Genomic DNA, 21681 nt, shown 5'->3' with positions numbered 1-21681 from the left:
AAAAATATAGAAATGCCCATAAATATACACTACAGATTTCTGTGCTGATTTTTAAAAATGCAAATAAAAACAGAAGTGGAATGGAATGAATGCTTGGTTGGAAAAAGGAGAAAGTAAGAGAAATTTTAAAAAGATCTCCACCCTTCAGCCCCTTTGTAGCTGATCATTTTTCTCCAGGACAGCAAACATAGTTCATTGAAAGTTTTGATATTGGGAAGCAGGAATCCTTATAGTTGCTTATAGCTTTTTATAATGACTGGTGTTCAGATCTGGTGATTTCTGGATGCGGAACGTGCGAGCATACTGCTCCACTCTATCTCCAAGTTTAAGGACTTTAATTTCCTGATATTATTTATAAGATTTGTACTTGTGGTGGCAGTTCGAAAGCATCCACATGTGAGTAGATGAATAGGTACTACCTTGGTGGGAAGGAGACGGCGTTCCGTGTCTAGTTATGCTGACCGCATGACCACAGAAAGTGTCTACAGACAAACGCTGGCTCTTTGGCTTACAAATGGGGATGAGCATCCGCCCCTACAATTGGAGGTGACTGGACACAATGGTCAAGGGGAACTTTTACCTTTATTTGTGTTGGATTTCCCATCATTTTACCTTTGCAACCACACGGCAATTAACCAGCTCTATTTACTGACTATGTCTCCTTAGTGGCTTACTCCACCTCACTCTTGCCTACAGGTTAACTCATATGTTTGAAAAAGTGTTAAGAGTCTTAAGGGGAAACTGAGTCTACAGAATGTTTGTTTGTTTGTTTGTTTGTTTGTTTGTTTATTTGATTTATTTATTTATTTGATTTATTTGATTTATACCCCGCCTGTCTGGACTACTCGTTGACTGGGTGTAATGGCAGGCTAAGGCATAGAGATCCTTCTGGCTTTCCACTCCATTAAAAGTAGGTGAGTTTTACGCACGGATTCAAAGCAGAGGTCCGCAATTCCTTGATACAGAAGAGGGAAGGTCAGAGAGGTCATATTGTGTTTTGTGAAAGTAATTTGAAGATTGGAGACTTCACATTTTGGGATGGGGCTAGTAATGGCAGTGGATTTGGGAAGTTATTGTCCAAACTGGTACCTTTCCAAATTCTGATTTGTGCAAATGCAATATATTGTCAACAGCCTGTGGTGTATTCTGTTCCACATTGCTTTGATTTTACCATTTCATGCGGAACATAATACAGAGTTGTGCTGTCTTCTTCCATTGTGACTCGTGAGGTGACATTCCTTTGTGGGTGTGTTTCCCCTGTCATCTCTCCATCTCTCTGCAGGTAAGCAGACTCGCTCCTGTTTTGTTTTCATACAGCATGCAACATTGTAAGGCATTAATGTACCTTATAGTGTTGCAAGCTATCAAAAACTTTCATTTTTCTTTTTCCATCTGCTGACATGGACAAGCCCAAAGTATATTGCTACCACCCATCTAGCATTAGTACTAGAGAATTATTTAGCAAAAAAGTGGGTAGCATTTGTTGCTTACAAAAGAACTCACATACTGATCAAGTGCTAGGGCACAAAAAACAGGAAAAGGAAGAAAAAAAATCAAGGGGGAATATTGTGATGCTATGAAATATGTACATAGATAGAAATGGCAAGTTTTGGCGGCAGTGTGGTGATGGAAGTACAATATGGATGAATGCAAGTGGGAGGAACAAGGTGTGAGGAGGATGCTAAACTAGGCAGAATAAGAGATGGAACGATAGGCAAATGAAGAGGGTAGTAGGTATCAGCAGCCAGAAGCCAGTGAGTAGTGCGTGTAAACAGACATGCTGGGACAATGTGGTACATTCCACAATAATTACGCTCTTGCATATAAAATACTAAGCAAATACTGAGATGATCTCTTTAAACCAGTTCAAATCAGCACCAAAGTCCTAAAATGCTGTGAAATGACCAGGAGCAACATAACTGTGAAATCTCTTCTTTGCTTGGAGTTTACAGACCGCTTGATAAACTTGGCATGGGAATGATTAATCCCCAACTGACTGACGGGTTGTTATGACTTTGTAACTTTTTTTCTCCAGGTTCCAAGAAGCAGACCAGAAGGTGTTGCCAGCAGAAATGCAGAATGATCGAGTCATTGGTGATCAGTGTGAGAAGACTGACACCTCTTCCCTCATGAACAACGACATCTCTTCAGAGAAGGGCCAAGTAGGTGATTTAAAAACAGAGGCTGGAGGGCTGCCAGACAAAGTGAAAGAAAACAGAAGATGCTTGTTTGCCAAGAGCTTTTGAGGATTTGGGTCCATCACCTTCGAATATATTACTTTTATTTAAAATATTTCTAACCCACCTTTCATCTCAAGAAGACCCAAGGCAGCTTACAATGTTAAAAACAAACAATATAAGGGCTGTTGTTTTTAATGTGATTTTAGTATATATTTTTAATATTTTATTATAATTCTTAATACTATAATTGTTTAATTCCTTTTCAACATTGTAATAATTTTTTTGTTTTTAGGTTTTAATATTTTGTTTTTAGTACTATAAGCCTCCTTGCACAATTTTTAGGAAAAAGGTGGAGTAAACATATTTTAAATAAAATATAAAAACTGGAAGGAAAGAGAGTAGCAAGCAAATAATAAATAAATAAATAAATAAGTAAGTAAGTAAGTAAGTAAGTAAGTAAGTAAGTAAGTAAGTAAATAAATAAATAAATAAATAAATAAATAAATAAATAAATAAATAAATAAATAAATAAATAAATAAATAAATAGCAGCCCAAGTCTTAGGCAGGCGGTCACTGACAAAAAGCTTGCCTGAGGAGACTTATTGGGCTGTTTACATAGAGCTTGGGAAAATGATAATGATAGTTTTGGTTTGGTTTTGGTTTTTTGGCTTAAAACTCCTAGAATTTCCCTAGCATCATGTTGGCTAGGAGACTGTGTGAGTTGAAATCCAAAAAGTCACTTTTTCAGTCACTCTTTTTGATTTTATTTTACTAGACAGACAGTGAGGTTCAGCTATTCCCCCATTCCTAACGATGCCTCTAGAATACGGTGACAGAGCATCCTTTCACCCACGTGTTGAGGGAGGGGAGGATGGTCCCCATAGCGCATTAGAAGCATCGTTGCAACTTGCACCACTGTGGGAGAAGTTTTAGGGAGGGAGGGAGGAAATAAATAAACTTGTTAATTCTTTAAAGGTGAGGCAAAGCATTTAATTGTGTTTTTTTCCTATAATAAATACAGCTACCTAAAAATGTTTTGTTAATTTTTAAACGCACTTTCTTCTCAGACCTCTTCAGTGCCTCCATAAATATTTCCCTAAATATTCCGGTGAAGTTTATGAGATCATGCTAATTTTCATATAAGGTGCCTCTTGTCTCAATTTGAAACAGAAACGCAAAAACCTTTTTTTCTGTTGTTTTTCTTTTCTTTTTCTTATTTCTCCCCCCCTTTTTCCCCAGAAAGCTCATTTGCATTAGAAATACTTCCCCTTACTAAACCAGGATTAATAAAAGTTATTAGCACAGTGAATATGAAGATCTGAACCTCAGAAATGAAGACCTAGGATGTTTTTCAGATGACACTATGAAAATTAACCAGGGCATATCATAAAATAAGTGCTGCAGACACAATGGTGGTGATACTACAGAGAAGAGTATGAACAGAGTAGCAGGGGAGGTCAGGTCCTGAGTTTTGGGAGCCTATCATACAGTTCACCTCCTTGCAAAGTTCAAAGGTAGAAAAGAGGAAATGCCATTTGGCTCTCTTGCCATTCAGGATTTTACTAGTCATAGATATGGCCTGGCAGATAATGAAGTAGAATAACATGGATTCCTTGCAATAATTCAGTTTCCACAGTGATGCTTGTTTTTAATAGGAGTTAGAAAAACTGAAATCTGCAACAGAATGCTGCCAAGTGGCGTGCCCCTCCTGTGCAGTGTGGCAGTCATTCATAGGATGCTCCGTTTCACTCTTCCTTCCTCTTATAGCAAAATCAGAAAGAAACTTTCGGCATTGCTTGTCTACCCAGTCCTCATTGAGCTATTTTTGTTGCTTCTCTGCATTGTCATTTTCCCCCTCAAAAACTGTGCTGCAAACATGAGGATTCCACCAAACCTTAAGTTTAATTTAATATGTAAGAAGTAAAAAAAAAAAAGATACCCTTGGGTTTACAAGCTCAGGAAGAGGGACATGACAGATTTATTTAAAATTATCCTATGTATGGGGGAAATGGAGAGGGAGATCCTTCTTTCTCACCTCAGGATGCCAAGAGGAAGCCAAATAGTGAAAGATTCAGAGGTGCTTAGTACATAGGTAAGCCGTGAAATCCTCTGACAAAGGGTGTAATAATAGCAGATGGGAGTGCTATTGCTGCCTCTGCCATATTGCAACTTCGAGTTGTTCCTTTTGCCTTTGCACCACACCCCTCAACTCCCCAGTCTTTTCCTCTTTTCCTCCCCCACCACTCCCAACAACAACGACCCCTCTCCTTTTCCAAACAGCTGCTCTTCCTGGGAAAAGTGGAAGGAAAATTCTTCTGTCTTTGCATGCCGTGCCAGGTTTGGATGCCGTCATACATATCCACTTCTTTCCAACCAGCTAGAATTTAATGGTCTAAAACTGTGTTCTCTTCCCCCCCCCCCCGTTCACCCCACTCACCTAGCCGCCATCTTCAGGTCAGCAATCACCAACCAAGAATTTGGTGAATGGAAGTCCTTCCAAGTGTCCACGATTTGCCAAAGTAAGAAACTGGGAGACTGGCTCTGTGCTCAACGACACTTTGCATCTGAAAAGTACCATGGTGAGTGAGATGCGGGATGGAGCCATTTCTTCAGACATGTTTTGCAAGATTAGAGCCAGCCTTACAATTATGTAGATTAATGGGATCATCTAAGAGGGTAGGATTCTGGGAGAGCTGGGATATGCTGCTTTATCTTCTCTCTGTGTGTATGAAAAACACGACTACCTCCATATTTTTGCACCAAGTATAGGATTGCCATTGAAACCTGACTTGATCTCTTGGATTATCTCCTTCACAAAGACAGACAATGTTCCCTTGTACACTGGTGCTATAATCTTGACAAAGTTAAGTGCTTATTTCACACTACCTATTTGAAAGTAAGAGTGTTTTTTTGGTGAAATGCAGCCTTACCTACTTTGATGATACTATACAAACCATATATTTTAGCACTGATAAATATAATAATAATACAGTGGTGTCTTGCAAGACAAACGCCTCGCGGGATGAAAAATCTGCAAGACGAATGGTTTTTGCAATCGCTATCGTGCCTCCCAAGACAGCTTCTTCTATGGCCGTGCTTCGCAAGACGAATGTTTTTCACAAGACCGGTGCCTCGCAAGACAAATGAATTATTTTCGTCTTGCGAGGTTCCCATAGGAATGCACTGAATGTTTTTCGCAAGACAGCGTTACTCGCAGAACGAATTACATTTGTCTTGCGAGGCACCACTGTAGTTGTATGCTATCAAATTGATTCTGACTTATAGTGACCCTTTCCAGGATTTTCTAGGTACAGCATACTCAGAAGAGGTTTTCCCTTCTTCTGGGGATACTCTGGGACTGTGCCATTTGCCCAAGGCCACCGAGGCTGGCTCGTCTTCCAGGAGGGAGAGTGAAGAACTGAACTCCCAACCTCTGGCTCTGTAGCCAAACCACTGAGCTAGCCAACATGGGTTTTTATACTTAATTACTGCTGTTTATAAAATAAAGAACAGAGATTATAAACTAAAAAGAGCTTTATTTGGGGAAAAGCCCACAAAGGATTAAAAAAAGACCATGAACAAGGAATATTAATATGCAGGAAAAATATTTCAAATTGCTAGTTTCTTCAGTATACAACTGTAAACCTTTACTTTTAACATTTTTATTTAAACCATTTTATTCCTTTTGTCTACATATAAATTATAAAATAATTATACTTCCTTTAACACCAGTACTACAAGACCACACTTTCATTCAAACTCTCATAATACACAACATCCTTCTAAACCCAAACCCAACTCCAATACACCTCTTTCTTAATTGTTCTTTCTTGCAGACACACACATACACACAATCTATAGAAGCAGAATCTCTCCAGCCAGGAACCACGTAGGCCAGTGGTCCCCAACTTTGGGCCTCCAAATGTTCTTGGACTTCAACTCCCAGAAATCCTGGCCAGCAGAGGTGGTAGTGAAGGCTTCTGGGAGTTATAGTCCAAGAACATCTGGAGGCCCAAGGTTGGGGACCACAGACGTAGGCCACCCAGCTCAGTTTCATTCATAAATGTTCCTTTACATGTACGTCTGCCACTGAGAAATTGCCAGCCTACTCCCACCTCATCTGGACCCCTTCCTCTATCCTTGCATTTGCTTTTTCTCTCTCACATGCCTCTAGAAGCTTCTTGTCAACACGGTCTGCCTTCCCTTCTTGGCAACAGTGCTAACCATTCGTCTCAGCCGGCATATTTTCAAGTGGAGTCAGTTGGCACTTTTGCAAAGGAGGGTGACTGGCTAGATGGCAGTAACAATGACAAGCAGTAAGAGCCTCTGTCGCAGCAGCTGGGATTTGAACCGGGTTGAGGGCCAGGGTGGGGTGGGGGCAAAGATGGGGGCAATGGCACCACAACTGCGACTCTTATCTCAGGGGGAAGGAAGGCTTCGGTCACGGTTATATCAGACCTAGGTTTCTCATTCTGGTAATGCTATAGGTAGCTGAACTTCAATATCATGAAACAGGACAGAGGTGCTTGTGGGATTTTCCAGCTTCAAGTTTCAAAGTAACTTGATCAATCTTAGTTATTATGCGTCTTTCCTCAGGGAAGATAATTGTTTTATCCACCTCAGGAGCAGAATGTTTTAGACTGGCCCTACATGGGCAGTGGTACCTTCAAAGATGCCTGCTTCTTGGGAGGAAAGCGATGACAAACCTAAACAGCATCTTAAAAAGCAGAGACATCACCTTGCCTACAAAGGTCTGCATAGTCAAAGCTATGGTTTTTCCTTTCGTGATGTATGGAAGTGAGAGCTGGATCATGAGGAAGGCTGACTGCTGAAGAATTGATGCTTTTGAATTGTGGTGCTGGAGGGAGGTTCTTGAGAGTCCCCTGGACTGCAAGGAGAACAAACCTATCCATTCTGAAGGAAATAAACCCTGAGTGCTCAATGGAAGGACAGTTCCTGAAGCTGAGGCTCCAATACTTTGGCCATCTCATGAGAAGAGAAGACTCCCTGGAAAAGACCCTGATGTTGGGAAAGTGTGAAGGCAAGAGGAGAAGGGGACGACAGAGGATAAGATGGTTGGATGGTGTCATCAAAACTACCAACATGAATTTGACCCAACTCCGGGGAAAAATTCTAGGGCAAATAAATGTTGATTTCCTGTCAGAAAAAAAATCATTAAATTGAGATTATTGTCCTTCAGACATATCATAATATGACTCAACTGTTTGGAAAATATGCTAAGACTATGAAAAATAGAAAACTGTAGGAAAACTGGAACACCAGACATGAGGTTGATTGTCTCAATAAAAGAAGCCACAGCCTCTAGTCTGCACGATCAGGGCTGCTAATGACAGGATCTTTTGAAGACCATTAATTCATAGGTTTGCCTTAAATTAGAAGTGCCTTGATGACCCATAATATATTTCACTTTTTCTTCAGTGAGCTCAAGGATCCTTCCCACTTTATTTTCACAGCAGTCTTCAGAGGTAGATCAAGTTGAAAGACAACAACTAGCTCAAGGTCATGCAGCAGTTTTAACTCTTCTCCTATAGAGGGATGGGGAAGTGAATATTTTTTTTGCCTCTGCTAAACCATCATTGATGCATTGAATCACTTAGATTAAAATTTAAAAAAATATTTTCTTTAGCTTGCTTGTAGTGCCAATCAAGAAACTGCCTGCAACGATGGTTTCAATCAGCACTTCATGCAGAGACAAATAAAAAAAATCTAAGTACATTGATGGTCCAGCGGAGGCAATGAAAAGAATAATTTCGCTTCCCCTGCCCCACCACAGAGGAACAGGGAAAATGTTAAATTTGCTGACATCCTGAAGTGAGTTATTTATTAAGCCACTTCATGATTCTGGAAACTGACAGTGGATGGAGCCTTAGCAGCTGCAAGGCTCACTTTTGGTCTGTTCCCTGTGATTGCATGCATGAAATGGACCAAACTAGAGTGGACTTACACATTCTGGGATAGATTGCACTGCACTCTGGGATAGATTGGTTCACTCTAGCAGTCTGGTGGTCTGATGGAAAAAAGAGTGAACCAACCCACCTCCATAGCACACCAAACAGTGGAACAAATGCTGGCTGATCAAGCCTTCACTGGATGTGTGGAAGTCATCACTTCTTAAATATCTTATTTACCTTCAAAGCTCTATTAGGTTCACTATAAATGAGTTCCGACTTCACAGCATTTAACAACAACCCTGCAAAACACTAGTTTCAGGACACATGTCTGTATGATGTGTATGGAGGTTCTCTTTGTGCCGTGTTTTGCTGAAAGCATGTATGCTCCTGGAAAAAAGCATTACACACAAAAATATGTTGCTAACAACCTTATTAATGTCATTATCAACAAGGCTTTTCCACATTTTTAATTAATATTCACATGTGCACTTGTGCCACGTGTGGGTGATACACGATGAGACAATACATGAACAAACTTAAAAATGTATGGCCAAAACTATATGTGGCTTGAAAGAAAACTTTGGAGTCCACATATATGTTTTTTTAAATGGAAATAAAATGGATAGCAATTAAAAGATGTCAATCCAGCGTGTAGCTGCAATGTACGTAGAAAGTGTAATTAAGAAAAGAGTTGGAAATAAAAATGTCAGTATCTTATTGCCTTTGTACAAATCTAAGATGCAGCCACATTTGGAAATACTTACAGTTAGATCAGGGGTCAGGGAACTTTTTTACCTTTTACCCCCCTCCAAAAAAAATTTATTTACATTGACATTACCCCCCCCCCCTTGGCTCTTGCCTTCCACGGCTGACCCCCGCCCCTCCTGCGCTCGCCCAGGACCTGTGGCCACCATCCAGGCAGCCAGTCTGGAGCTGCCACACCGCTGGCAAAGCGCGTCCTTGGAGAGGGGAGGCGGGCACCGCAGGGCCGGCAGGACCACTGGCCATGAGCTCAGGGGAGGCGGGGTGGGAAGGGGGCCTCCTTGACAGTGCACCAGGCAGGTGGGCGCAGGCAGGCAGGAGAGCCCCAGCCAGGGCTCCGCCGGACAAAGAGTCCAGCTGGCCTGGTCCACTGCCTCCCCCTCCCCCACTTTGGAGGTGAGGAGGACAGGCAGGTGCCCAGTGCAGTTCCTCGCCGGGGCTCGCTCTCCGTGCAACGGAATGCCCACCTACACACAGCATCCTCGGAAATAAAATGCCTGGGGGTAAAATGCCTGCAGCGACCATCCCCATTACCCCCAGGATTTTCATTTTTACCCAATTTGGCGTAATTTACCCCTGTTTCCTGACCACTGAGTTAGATGATACATAATTATAAGTTTTGGAAAAAATATATGGCAGGAAAAAATAAAGAGGTTTTAAATGAGGAACACAGAAAATGTAAAAAGCATGTAATCAACATTCAAAATGTATTTTACTGCCCAAATATGATGCTAAAGAAGTTACTCGAAAGGTGGGGACCATGTACAGCTCAGCTGGCCTAGCTGGTCAGTACCCTAGGACACCAGTTATCCACAGGATATGTTTTATGTCACAATGTTTTGACTACATCAAAACATCTAAAGTATATAAACAGAGATTTATGTCATGTTTATGGACCATCTCCCAAGGGATATAAAAGTCTGTTTTTGCAAATGGGAGAAATCTCTGCTAGAAATTGGGTAAGAATTATCTAATGCAATGTGCATTATTTACTATGCTTATACTATGCTCAATTTGTTTTTATAAAATGCAGTAGAGGTTTTTAAGTGACTATACGAGAGTTTTATCTCATTGATAGCTTTTTGCTAAGAAAACAGCCTTTTACTGAAGGAAAATAGTTTTTTTCTTGTATCCTTAGAATTACTGAACTTAAGCTTTATGCTGTTTAAACAGGCACTCATACTTTATTAGAACCAAAATTTCTCTTTTATATAGAAGAAATGCAATCTGCATATATGAACTAGAAAGCTTTGTGTTAGAGAACTGTGATTTTTACAATATACACTTGTGTAATTTTTATATATATTTCAAGTACATTTTACATTTTGGCTCTTATTTCATTAATTGCTTGCTTGGTGAATAAATCATCAGTAGTCAGATCTGTGCAATCTCTGCTCTGCCAAAGGATAGCTTGGCCCCCTGACAATTTACTGGCACCACCAGTATCTGCAGATTCCAATGGTTTCTTGCAAAAGACACTGCAAATAACCAAGATCGATGCCATGAGCTCCTCTGACTTGTACCTTTCAGGTGACCCCCTGCAGTGAGCAGGTCTGCATGGGTTCCATCATGATCCCTTCCCAGCATGTCCGAAAACCAGAAGAAGTCCGGACAAAGGAGCAGCTACTCCCACTGGCAAAAGAATTCATTGACCAGTATTATTCCTCCATCAAAAGGCAAGTCATGTGCATGAACAGTCCAGAGCTCCATTGACAGAGCAAGCAGAAGTCTGCCGTAGAATCTTATCTAGGTTTCCGGAAACAAAGCTATGTTTTCTATCACTGGAACATAAAACTTGCACTTGGGAATGGGACTTCCTGCTCAGGATGACAAACATAGAGGAGGAGTTTTCTTTTCTTTTCTTTTCTTTTCTTTTCTTTCCTTTCCTTTCCTTTCCTTTTTCCTTTCCTTTTTCCTTTCCTTTCCTTTCCTTTCCTTTCCTTCCTTTCCTTCCTTTCCTTCCTTCCTTCCTTCCTTCCTTCCTTCCTTCCTTCCTTCCTTCCTTCCTTCCTTTGTCTTCTTCTGTTTCTTTCTAGAAGAGACCCTCAGAAATTCTAATGGTCTGGTTGACTTAGAGGGATGCAGATAATCTGTGTTTGTCTGTGTTTTCCTCATTCATCGCCTTCGTTCAAATATGTAAAATTGCCTTACATTTGACATTCCAGTCGCCTGCCTGCCTCCCCTGTTCCCTCCTCTCTCTCTCTCCTTGCCAAGATGCTGCAGCTGCCACCATTTGCCCTTTCCCCACCAGCTTTGCTGCTCTGCTTCCCCCTCCCACCATGTGTGTCCTCTTGCCCAGCCAGCCCTGCTGTTTTACCTCTGGGGGGCAACAAACTGAAGGTCAGAGACATGCCCTTTCAGTGTAAATGGAATAAGTGGTCCACGGAAGACCGGAAAACAGAAGAAGCATCTTCCAAACAGAAAATAAACTGAAATCTTATGCCATGCACAAGCCCCTGCAGATTGGTAGGATTCAAGTCTTGTCCAGTTTTACATGGCTGTCCTCTTTCACTATTTCGGGGAACAGTTCCTCTAAATTTGTGCTAATCATACTGTCCGATTTGACCCTCAGATGATGGGTTCCAGATCTTATAGTGCATATGTGCATGTTGAAATCAGGGTTAGGGGTTATATGTTTTTGTACTGCCATGAAGCTTTGTTTCACATCATAATTGACAGTTGCTGGCTTCTTTCTCCAAACTGGCAGGTTTGGCTCCAAGGCCCACATGGAGAGGCTGGAGGAAGTAACAAAGGAGATTGAAGCCACCGGCACCTACCAGCTGCGGGATACTGAGTTGATCTATGGAGCCAAGCATGCCTGGCGCAATGCCTCCCGCTGTGTGGGCAGGATTCAGTGGTCCAAGCTACAGGTGTGGAAGCAGCTGCCCTGGTCGCAGCTGCTGGGGGCCTGTACCAGAAGATACATGTGGGGAAAATTGTGTTTGCTGGCAAACTGACATAAAGCTGGGAGGCTGCTAGTTTGGAAGGGTGTTGGTTCTCCCAGAGCATTTGCAGAAGCTCGTATAGAACTAGCTTGATTCAAAACTACAGGCTGAGAATCTGTCATGGGCTCTGTTTAGCCACCCAGCTAGAGGTTTGCTATGCTGCTTTAAAACATGGTGGGAGATTTACAATGGTAGCTATTAATGGTTTGAGGTCTCCAACAGAGAGCACTTCAGCCAAAGTTCCCTTCAAATCTGGAGGCAACCCTGGAGCCAAAATACCCACTCAGCTCATTTATTTTCAGAGCACTTTTGAAAACAGCTTGTTTTCTGTTTCCAGAAGTATATCTGCCATCATTCTTAGAAAGTTACAGCTGTTTTAAACTATTATTCAGTTATACACAGCAAAACAACTGTACTTACAGAACCTGTTTTTTAAGTTTCAGCTGCCCTAATGCATAGAGAGAAAATTATTCCCACTATGTCCCATAAAATAATAATACTGGGGAGTTAAAGGGACATTAGAGGACATCCAACATAACCCTATACAGTGATGCCTCGCAAGACGATTGCTTTGCATAACGACAAATTCGCTTTACGATGAGGTTTTCGGAGCAATCTTGCACTTCGTTTAACGATGTTTCCTATGGGCGATTTTCGCTTTACGATGTTAGGGACCTTGCCTCGCAAGACGGTTAAATTTTAGGTCCCTGTTTTTCGCTTTACAATGTTTTTGACAGCTTGGTCTTGCTTCGCTATAAGAGTCTTTTAATGGTCTCTGTTTTGTTAGACGGCTGTCTTCGCTTAGGAACCGTGTTTCGCTTAACGATGTTTCCTATGGCAATTTTTGCTTAACGATGACAATCCGTTCCCATTGGAACGGATTATCAGGTTTTCAGTGCATTTCAATGGGAAAACGTGTTTCGCAAGACGATGTTTTTGCTTAATAGCGATTTTCGCGGAACGAATTAACATCGTCTTGCGAGGCACCACAATACATGGTTCAGCAAATCGGTATCTAGAGAATCCATAACCAATGGCTGTCTGGGTTCCTAGCGAAGAAGATGTCCAGATACTGGCTTCTGTTGCCAAACTCTTCTCACTGTTAAGACCTGTCTCCTGGGGTTTTAGTTACCCTTATGTAACTAAAACTCTTTAAATCTAATCCTGCTCTCTGGAACAACAGAACTACAGTGGTGCCTCGCTTAATGGTGATAATCCGTTCCAGAAAAATCGGCGTTAAGTGAAAACATAGTAAAGCGGGGGGGAAACCCATTGAAACCCCTTCAATGCATTCCAGTGGGGTCAAAACTCACCGTCCAGCGAAGATCCTCTATAGGACAGCCATTTTCACTGTTGTCTTGCGAGGAATCTGTCCCAGAAAACAGCGGGGGAGCCATTTTGTTTACCTGGTGGCCATTTTGAAACCGCTGATCAGCTGTTTTAAAATCGTTTTGCGAAGAATCAGTTCCCAAAGCAGGGAACCGATCATCGCAAAGTGAAAAAAGCCCATTTAGACCATCGTTTTGCGATCGCAATTGCGATTGCAAAAAGATCATCGTAATGCGCTTTTGTTGTAATGCAGGGCAATTGTAAAGCGAGGCACCACTGTAGTCTGAATGATAGCCTCCCCTGGATTTGAAAGGTATTCTTTTTCGTCCTCTGACTTTTGTTTTCCAGGCTAAACATACTCTGTTCCATAAATCTTTCCTTATAAAGACATAGTTTCTTTGCTATAAGACATAGTTTCTCTACACTATTGCTTTCCTCCTGAAATTTTTCTCATTTGAATTATTTCAGGTATTTGATGCCCGGGACTGCACAACTGCCCATGGGATGTTCAACTACATTTGTAATCATATAAAGTATGCCACAAACAAAGGAAACCTTAGGTACGTGGCGAATACAAGCCTGGCTTGGGAAAACAGTGGCTATCTGAATGTTGTTGGGCTCTCACTCCCATCAGCTTCAGCTAATGTGGCTGGTAGTCCTCAGGGAAGGGAGTTGTAGGCCAGCAGCATCTGAAGGGCCAGAGCCCTTTGTGTTCAAACCAGGGAGCAAGTTTGGAGCTTTCCCAGGAACTTTTCTGGGATAAGGACCACATGGCCATTTCTAGTATACAGTATTGTTAAATATCCTTCCTTGATTGTCCCTGATTGATCTCATGTGAGAGCAGTAATGCCTAGATGGAATCCTTGCTTGGCACCCATCAAACCTCGGGTTCAAGACTCCCTGCAAATTCACGCCTGGACAACAGCATAGGTTGTGATCCCTTAGAACGGCACCATCGGTTTTACCTGAGAATAAGATTACGATATGAACAAATTGCATGTGTTCTTCCTTTTTACCCTTATTGTTATAACTTTTGAATTTTTTAAGATCTTCCAGTGCTTTTTCTCTCTCACAGGCAGCCTCTTGTACCAGAGATTGTGAAGCACTGCATTAGCAAGCAAGCCCATAAGAAAAAATTAGAAGAAGGCCATATTCTGCTTGGCTGTCTCATGACAAGAAAATTAGAATCCTTCTCCCCAGTTTGGAAGGTCTCCTTTTACTACAGTTTTATCAGTTAGATACCACTTTTAACTATCATGGTTCTATCTTGCCAAACCCTGAGCAGTCAGGCAGTCAGGAATACTCTGCTGCAGAGTTCTAAGTGCCTCAATAGAGAATCCCTAACAGAGATTTCTGATTGCCTTACAAAAGTTGAAGAGGTGTCAAACTGAAATAACTGTGTTGTGCAAATACACCTAAAGATCTCTTTGAAGTTCCCACATGTGCTACTTTCTTTTGTGGGCAACTTCTCCCTGCCCCACAGCTCCAATTCGAGGAGTGATTAAAAGAAAAAAAAAAAGACCAGAAATGTTGGCACAGCACTGATTTGGAATCTGAAACCAAGTTAAACAATATCAGGCAGACAATATCAGGAATGGTTCTCACAGAGAGGGCAATCCTGTGAATGGGCTGTATTTCTTCACACAGTAGGCGCAGGTCCACCTGAATAGATGGGTCACTTTGTCATGTATTTGTTAGTTACATTTATAACCCGTTTCTCTGCCGTGAACTCCAGGTGGTAAGCTTACGTCTCCTTTCTACTTTGTGCTCACAATAAGAACGCTGTGAGGGAAGGCAGGCTGAGAAGGAAGCAGTTGTCCATAATTCACCCATTGATTGCATGGCTCGGTGAAAACTTTTTAAATTTGGCTCTCCCAAAACCCAGTTTATTGCTCTATCTACTATACTGCCCTGGTCCACCATCACCATTTTCTTTAGTGCTTCTGCTACTAATTATTGTTATTGTTATTCCTGTACATAGAAAGTGAGGATGTGAGGGAGGGTAAATTTAAGCTCCCTATTTCTTTCCTATGGGGAGGAATTGGTTTTTCCCTTATTGTTATAGCCCCACATCTGCATACATTATAGTGAGATATGGATTGATCAGTTCTTTCAGAGCCAGATCCATAAGAGGAGGGGGGGTGTTGACCAAACGCTATTGTCGTACCTCAGTAATGCAACAGTGCAGGGGGAATCAAACTTCCAACCTCTGGTTCTGCAGCCGGACACCTAAAGCACTGAAAGGTCTGTGGCCCCAACAGATTCCTGCTATATGTTTCCATTGTTTGTTGCCTTGTTGGTTACACTTATATCTATCCTCCAATGAGCTCGAAGGCAGTGCACATGCCCCTTGTTCTCCCCACTTTATCCTCACAACAAGTTGAGAGAAACAGATGTCTCAGATCACCTAGTGAATTTCATGGCTGTTTAGGAGTAGAAACTGGATCTCACAAATTCCAGTCCAATGTTCTGAACTGCTGCACTACAATACCTCTAGCAGTCCAAAGTTCCAATTTAATCTGGTTCTACGGACTCTTTGCCTAAGGACTGATAATGCCAGCCTTTTTCTTCTGCTGTCCTAGGTCTGCCATCACTATTTTCCCCCAGAGGACAGATGGCAAACATGACTTCCGAGTCTGGAACTCACAGCTCATCCGCTATGCTGGGTATAAGCAGCCAGATGGCAGCATCCAGGGAGACCCGGCCAATGTGGAGCTGACTGAGGTCAGTGTGTGAGAAACTGGGATTCACATGCACCAGGGGTCCTCAAACTTTTTAAACAGTGGGCCAGTTCATTGTCCCTCAGACTGTTGGGGGGGCCTGTTTGAAAAAAAAAATGAACAAATGAATCAAGTTTAAAAAAGGACTTGGATCCTTTTTTTTTACTTGATAGGTGTGACAAAAATTTCTTAAATGGAAAGTTATTATAATTTAATTATTATAATGTTAATAAATGATTAAATGGAAGATGGAATTTTATTTCAATGGCAAAAGTGGGTTTAAATTATTTTAAAAAAATCCTGCCACACATGAGACTGCTACAACTCATTCAACTGTAATGGAAAAATGGAGAAACTGTCAAAAGTTCCTTCAACAGCCCAGCATTGAGAACAAGAGTGAGGTTAAGTACTCATTTTCTCCTTAAGATATACTCCATGGTCTACACTCTTTCCTCCACACTTAGAATATAACGTAGTTCTTCTTCGTGGCCTCTGTGAATCAGACCGTGGGTGATCCACGCCTGTGCGGAGACTCACTGGAAGATTCTAGAGCTTCTGTGGTAGCAAAAAACATATTAGAATAAGCCCCTGCCCCCGTGGAAGTACGTTGGTGCCAAGCCTCTCCTTTCAGTTTCTTTCAACCGCCGCGTTGAGAGCCTCATGCTTTTTCTGCTTCTGTGAGTACAAGTGAAGGAGAGTTTAATCTCGATTCATGTTTTTATTTTTACCACTTACCTTTAAGAAAATACATCAAGTTAAATACTATTATCAGTTTTTTCTTCTTCTCTGTGCTCGGCCTTTTGGCCATGGCACCCTCCCCTCCCTCTTTTTTTAAAAATAAGTTTTTCCACATATTCATGGCCCCTTTGGGCTCATTTAAGCACTGTGTGGTCTGCAATAATAAAATGCCACTCTCTGACAGCCACACCAAGTGCCTCTTTTGTTTGGGAGAAGCACACCAAACTTCCTCCTGCACCCATTGTAAAAACTTCAAGCTCGGAGTCCTTCAGTCCCACCTCTCTAGTCTGAAACTCCGCCTTTGGGAGCAATCCCTTCAATTGGCTAAAATGGCCCAGCCTCCCTGTAAGGCCACTTCTCAAACCAAAGCAATGGAAAAAGCTGTTTTCAAAGCGTCCAAACAACGTCCATCAGCCACACCATCTCATTCTGATGCTCCATCCACATCGTCAAGAACCTCCAAAGTGCAAAAGTTTGAAAGCCCTCAATATTGAAGTCCTCAGCTTCGAAAGCTTCCACTAAGCGATGTCTACCGAAGCCTCTTCGAATCCGGAGCCTTCTCCACATAAAAGGAGCAAACACCATAAATCCAAGCCTACAGTCATACAACAACCTTAACAACTGTCTGAGTCAATTTCTGTTGGTTCTCCTTCTGATGATGATGGATTACCATCTCATCAACCTTGTTCTCAGCCTCCAGAATGGGATGACAGAGTCGACCGTCTAACATCCTTTTCCCCCAGTCCACAACACTCTATTCCCTCAAGCAACCTCTCTATTGTTACTTCGCCTGAAGGAGTCAATTCCGAACAACTTGACACCGTTCACTATTTGGTGCCGTCAGATCGCCCACCAATCCCTATGTAGACACATCGGCAACAACAACCTCACGAGCCGACTGCTCCATCCCGTGCAGCTCACTCCTACGTTCAGCACGCTTGCCGGGTTGCCATTTGCCACAACCAGTGCTCTCTCAGACAAGCTGCACCTGCCAGTCGACCAGGCACTTTACCCTGTTCAATGGTACCATCTAGCAGTCAACCTCACTCTCAACAACCATAGGTGTCGAAATGGCTGCATCACCACAACAGTCATGGATCTCAGTCTGCTCCCTACCTGGCACCTAAGAGACCCAGAATGGTCAAGCAGCATTCTTCAGCACGCGAGGCTTTTTCAGCTCCAGCTTCCCGCTATTTCTCTACCAACCCAGATGATGGAAATCATTCCTTGCAATCGGCATCTCCAGCATCCAGCATCTGCCACCGCATCAACAACCCTCCGTTTAGACATCACAGAGACACAGGCTCTGATATCGATGATCCTCGATATCCATCCTGGTCCATGGATGCCCACTCCATCCCCCTGCCTCCACAGGATCTCCATCCTCTGGTAAATCCTAAACATCGAACTCGACACCATTATGATACTGGGTTCGACACTGAGGACCACCCATACTGTACAAAGTCTATTGACACTCAGCCAACATCTCTCAATGTCAAAGGCTCTCGACACTGGCAAATATCCATCAATATGCCGCCTCCATTTTTGTTTGTTTGTTTGTTTGTTATATTTATATCTATATCCCGCCCATCTAGTCATTTAACTATTCTGGGCAGCGTACATCAGACAAAATATATCGAGTCATAACCACCAATACTATGACGTTCAGCCCCTTGACACCAAAGTCAACTGACAGTCCGTTGACTCCAGATGCGACCTCGAAGTTTCTGATCATGGATCTCGATCGCAGACTCCATCAGTATTACTCACATCACCAGGATCTGACATTGTCGATGCCGACCCACCACCGCCAGCAGAAGATTTTCAGATTTATGCCCAACTTATGATCCGTATGGCTAAGTCCCTCGACCTCCAAATTCATTGACAGAACCAGCCGATCATCTGTACAATCCAGTCTCTAAAGACACAACTACTCCAGTACACATATCAATGTTGCCATCCTTACTTAGTACTGCACAACGATCCTGGATGAAACCAGCCTCCTCACATATAATGTCGAAATGAAGCGATAATCTCTGTAGAGTCCATGACCCACGAGTCATTTTCCTCCAGAAACAACCAGCTCAAACTCTATATTCGTTGAAGCCTCACAATCGAGATCTCGACATCAACAAACAAGGGTAGTCGGAGAATAGATTCCATGGGCAGATGGCTTTACTCCTCTTCAGCTTTCACCATGTGAGTCACTACCTATCAAGGAGCCATGGTAGGTTACCAGCGCTTCCTTTGGGACAACATGTCCACTTTTGTTGAATCTCTACCAGAGAATAAAAAGATATTTGCACAAACCTTCCAACAAAAAGGTCTTTCCATTGCTAAACAACAAATGCTTTTTGATCAACACACAGTAGATGCTACAGCCAAGTCTATGGCCACTTCAGTAACCTTATGCTGCTTCTCTTGGCTCAGAACAACTGGCCTCGCTGAGGATGCCCACGCACGCATTGAAGACCTTCCCTTCAATAGGGTAGGCCCCTTTAATGCTGAAACCAATGACATCTTAGAAAATGTACAGAAGAAAAGATCAGCGGCTAGATGCTGGGGATTCTACCCTTCCTACAATGCCCTCAACAAAATCAATGGAGGTGACCTTATGACTCCTACCAAAAGTTCCAACGTCACCCTCCAAGACAGACATCTTACACATCCTATTTCAGGAATCAGAGAACCAAACCTCACCAACAACCTGCTACGAGGCGAAATGGCTGCAAACCTAAACATCACGTTTGACGCTCCTTTGACTGAGATCACAACCCAACCCACCCATCCTGCCCTCTGGAAACAATTACCTGCCTGAGAATCCATCACCATGGATACCTGGGTATTATCCATCATCCAAAATGGCTACCACATCCATTTCTTCAAACTCCCTCCGACAACTCACATCATCACTCCACCTTCACAAACTCTGCAAGAAGAAATAACAAATTTACTTCTCAAAGACACCATATAACCCATATAAACAATGGTTTTTCTCGCGCAATTTCACCATCCCCAAAAAAGGTAGAGTGTTTCGCCCTATCTTAGATGTAAGAGAATTAAACAAATCATTATCACACAATTCCGTATGGTTGCAAGTGGGTAACCTGTCATTCTTCTTTGTAGCCTCTGTGAATCACACTACCAGTAGTCCACGCATGCGCGGAGCCTCGTCGGAATATTCTAGAGCTTCTGCGGTAGCAAAGGAAAATACATTAGCATAGACCCCCCTCCCCCCTGGTACATGTACCTTGGCGCCAAGGCTCTCCCTTCACTTTCTTTCAACTGCCGCTTTGAGAGCCTCAAATCGTTGCTTCTGTGAGAAATCTGAAAACAAAAATAGGAAAGTTATTGAACTTTATTTATTATTATTATCCTTATTATTTTCAAAACAAGATACGCTCCAGCCTTAGGGCCGAAGCTTCCCCCCCCCCCACCTTTCTGTTGTTTACTTTTCAAAACCGGTTCTCGGTTCATGGCCTTTTCAGGCCCATTTAAAAGCTGCATTGCTGCGTAGCCTGCGATAAAGAGATCCCACTTTCTGATGGCCTCCCTAAATGCCCGTTTTTCCTTGGTGAGGCCATCAAACTTCCTCGTTCTCCACAGCTGCCTCTCTAGACTCTAGCTTCGGCTCTGGGAGCAATCCCTAAAGTCATGGATGAAGCTGTTTCCAAAGCGACAAATCAGCACCCATCAGCTACTCCATCTCATTCCAATCATCGATAACATACTCTGCCCTTGATATTGACGGTCATGTGAGTGCACAAAGCCAAATATTTGACGTCGAAATCCTTGACATCGAAAACAGCCTCTAAAAACCATCCGTGGATGCTTCCTCAACACCGGAACCGTCACCTCCAAAGAAGGTTCAGTCTTTGAAATCGAAGCCTTCCAAAACCGTTTCCCCGTTCCACAACCACTGGAGTCTGGGAACCTCATCTGTGTCGGTTCTCTTTCAGATGAGGAGGCACTTCCACCTCATCAACCTCACCATCGCAGTCTTCTAAATGGGAAGTGTGTTGATCGACTCACTGCTTCCCCTGATAGCCCGCGACAGTCCTCGGGCTCTCTAAGTGAGTCTTCACAAATTGCCTCATCAAACATCCATGGCGCTAAACACAACCAGAAACTGTGCCTTACTCTGCCCCTGTAGGCCTACCATCTCAGCCTCTAGCACATCAACAAAGGCATCAAGCCTATATGAGCGTCCGCTTGCCTTCTTGCACGGAAAGAGATCATGCTCAGCACCATCATTGGGATTCCATTTGCCCCAATCAGTGCCTAACAGAGAAGCCTGCCAAACACTATTGGCCAGTCACTCTTCCTGGTCCAGCGGCGCTGCTGACTGCAGGATGTCTCTGCTAGGGAGCCTTCGGTGTTGAAGCGATCTTATTACTATGATCACCCAGAACTACCTGGCACCTCTTATCTGCCGGCACCTAAGAGCCCCAACCAAACCGATCAAAATTCCTCGGCTCTAGGCACGTTGCAGCACTAGCAAGTTACTATTTTCCTCTCCATTAGGAGGACCGCGAGCGCTCATCCTGCTCAGTGTCACCGGCGTCTGTCTATTCCACCATAATACAGTGTGGTCCATCAACGCCTTTACCACCTCGATAGCTCTCTCAACACCGACAACAACCTCCATTTCGACACACCTCAATATCGTCCCTTTCAATATTGATGATCCTCGCTATCGGCCCCTGTCCACTTTCAACGTCCATACCAATCGACGACCCTTGATATCGACCACTATCCACCAATGCCCCTTCAACATCAACAGCTCAGTATTAACATCAATATTTTGAGGACCAGCTGCTCGACGTCGATATTGATCGATAGTCGATTGACTCTAGGCATGATGCTAATCCATCTGATCCTGGTTCCAGGCCTCAAACACCATCAGGACTTTTAACATCACTGGGTTCTGACCTGGCAGACACAGACCCTCCGTCACCAGTAGAGGATTTTCAAACCTATGCTCAACTAATAATTCGTATGGCCAAATATCTCAACCTACAGATCCATAGACCTATAGATCTCCATAGCAGCAGATCATCTTTATGATCCCATCTCTAAAGATACTATCACACT

General features: G+C 42.8%; 1 protein-coding gene across 5 annotated transcripts in view; it reads left to right on the top strand.

Annotated features, from left to right (window-relative positions):
* The window catches only part of NOS1 (nitric oxide synthase 1), a 203345-nt gene that overhangs the window by 88525 nt on the left and 93139 nt on the right, over window positions 1–21681 (top strand). For all 5 annotated transcript variants that reach the window (XM_072983603.2, XM_072983605.2, XM_072983607.2 and 2 more), the window contains 6 exons: window positions 2036–2162; window positions 4623–4760; window positions 10386–10531; window positions 11563–11725; window positions 13598–13689; window positions 15712–15853. In XM_072983603.2, the coding sequence (XP_072839704.2) occupies window positions 2036–2162; window positions 4623–4760; window positions 10386–10531; window positions 11563–11725; window positions 13598–13689; window positions 15712–15853 (808 nt within the window). The remainder of the gene's footprint in view (window positions 1–2035; window positions 2163–4622; window positions 4761–10385; window positions 10532–11562; window positions 11726–13597; window positions 13690–15711; window positions 15854–21681) is intronic.

This window comes from Pogona vitticeps, chromosome 14 (assembly GCF_051106095.1).
Source record: "Pogona vitticeps strain Pit_001003342236 chromosome 14, PviZW2.1, whole genome shotgun sequence".
NCBI classification, from domain to species: Eukaryota; Metazoa; Chordata; class Lepidosauria; order Squamata; family Agamidae; genus Pogona; species Pogona vitticeps.
Note: the sequence above shows the minus strand (reverse complement) of the source record. Positions and strands in the feature narration are given on the sequence as shown.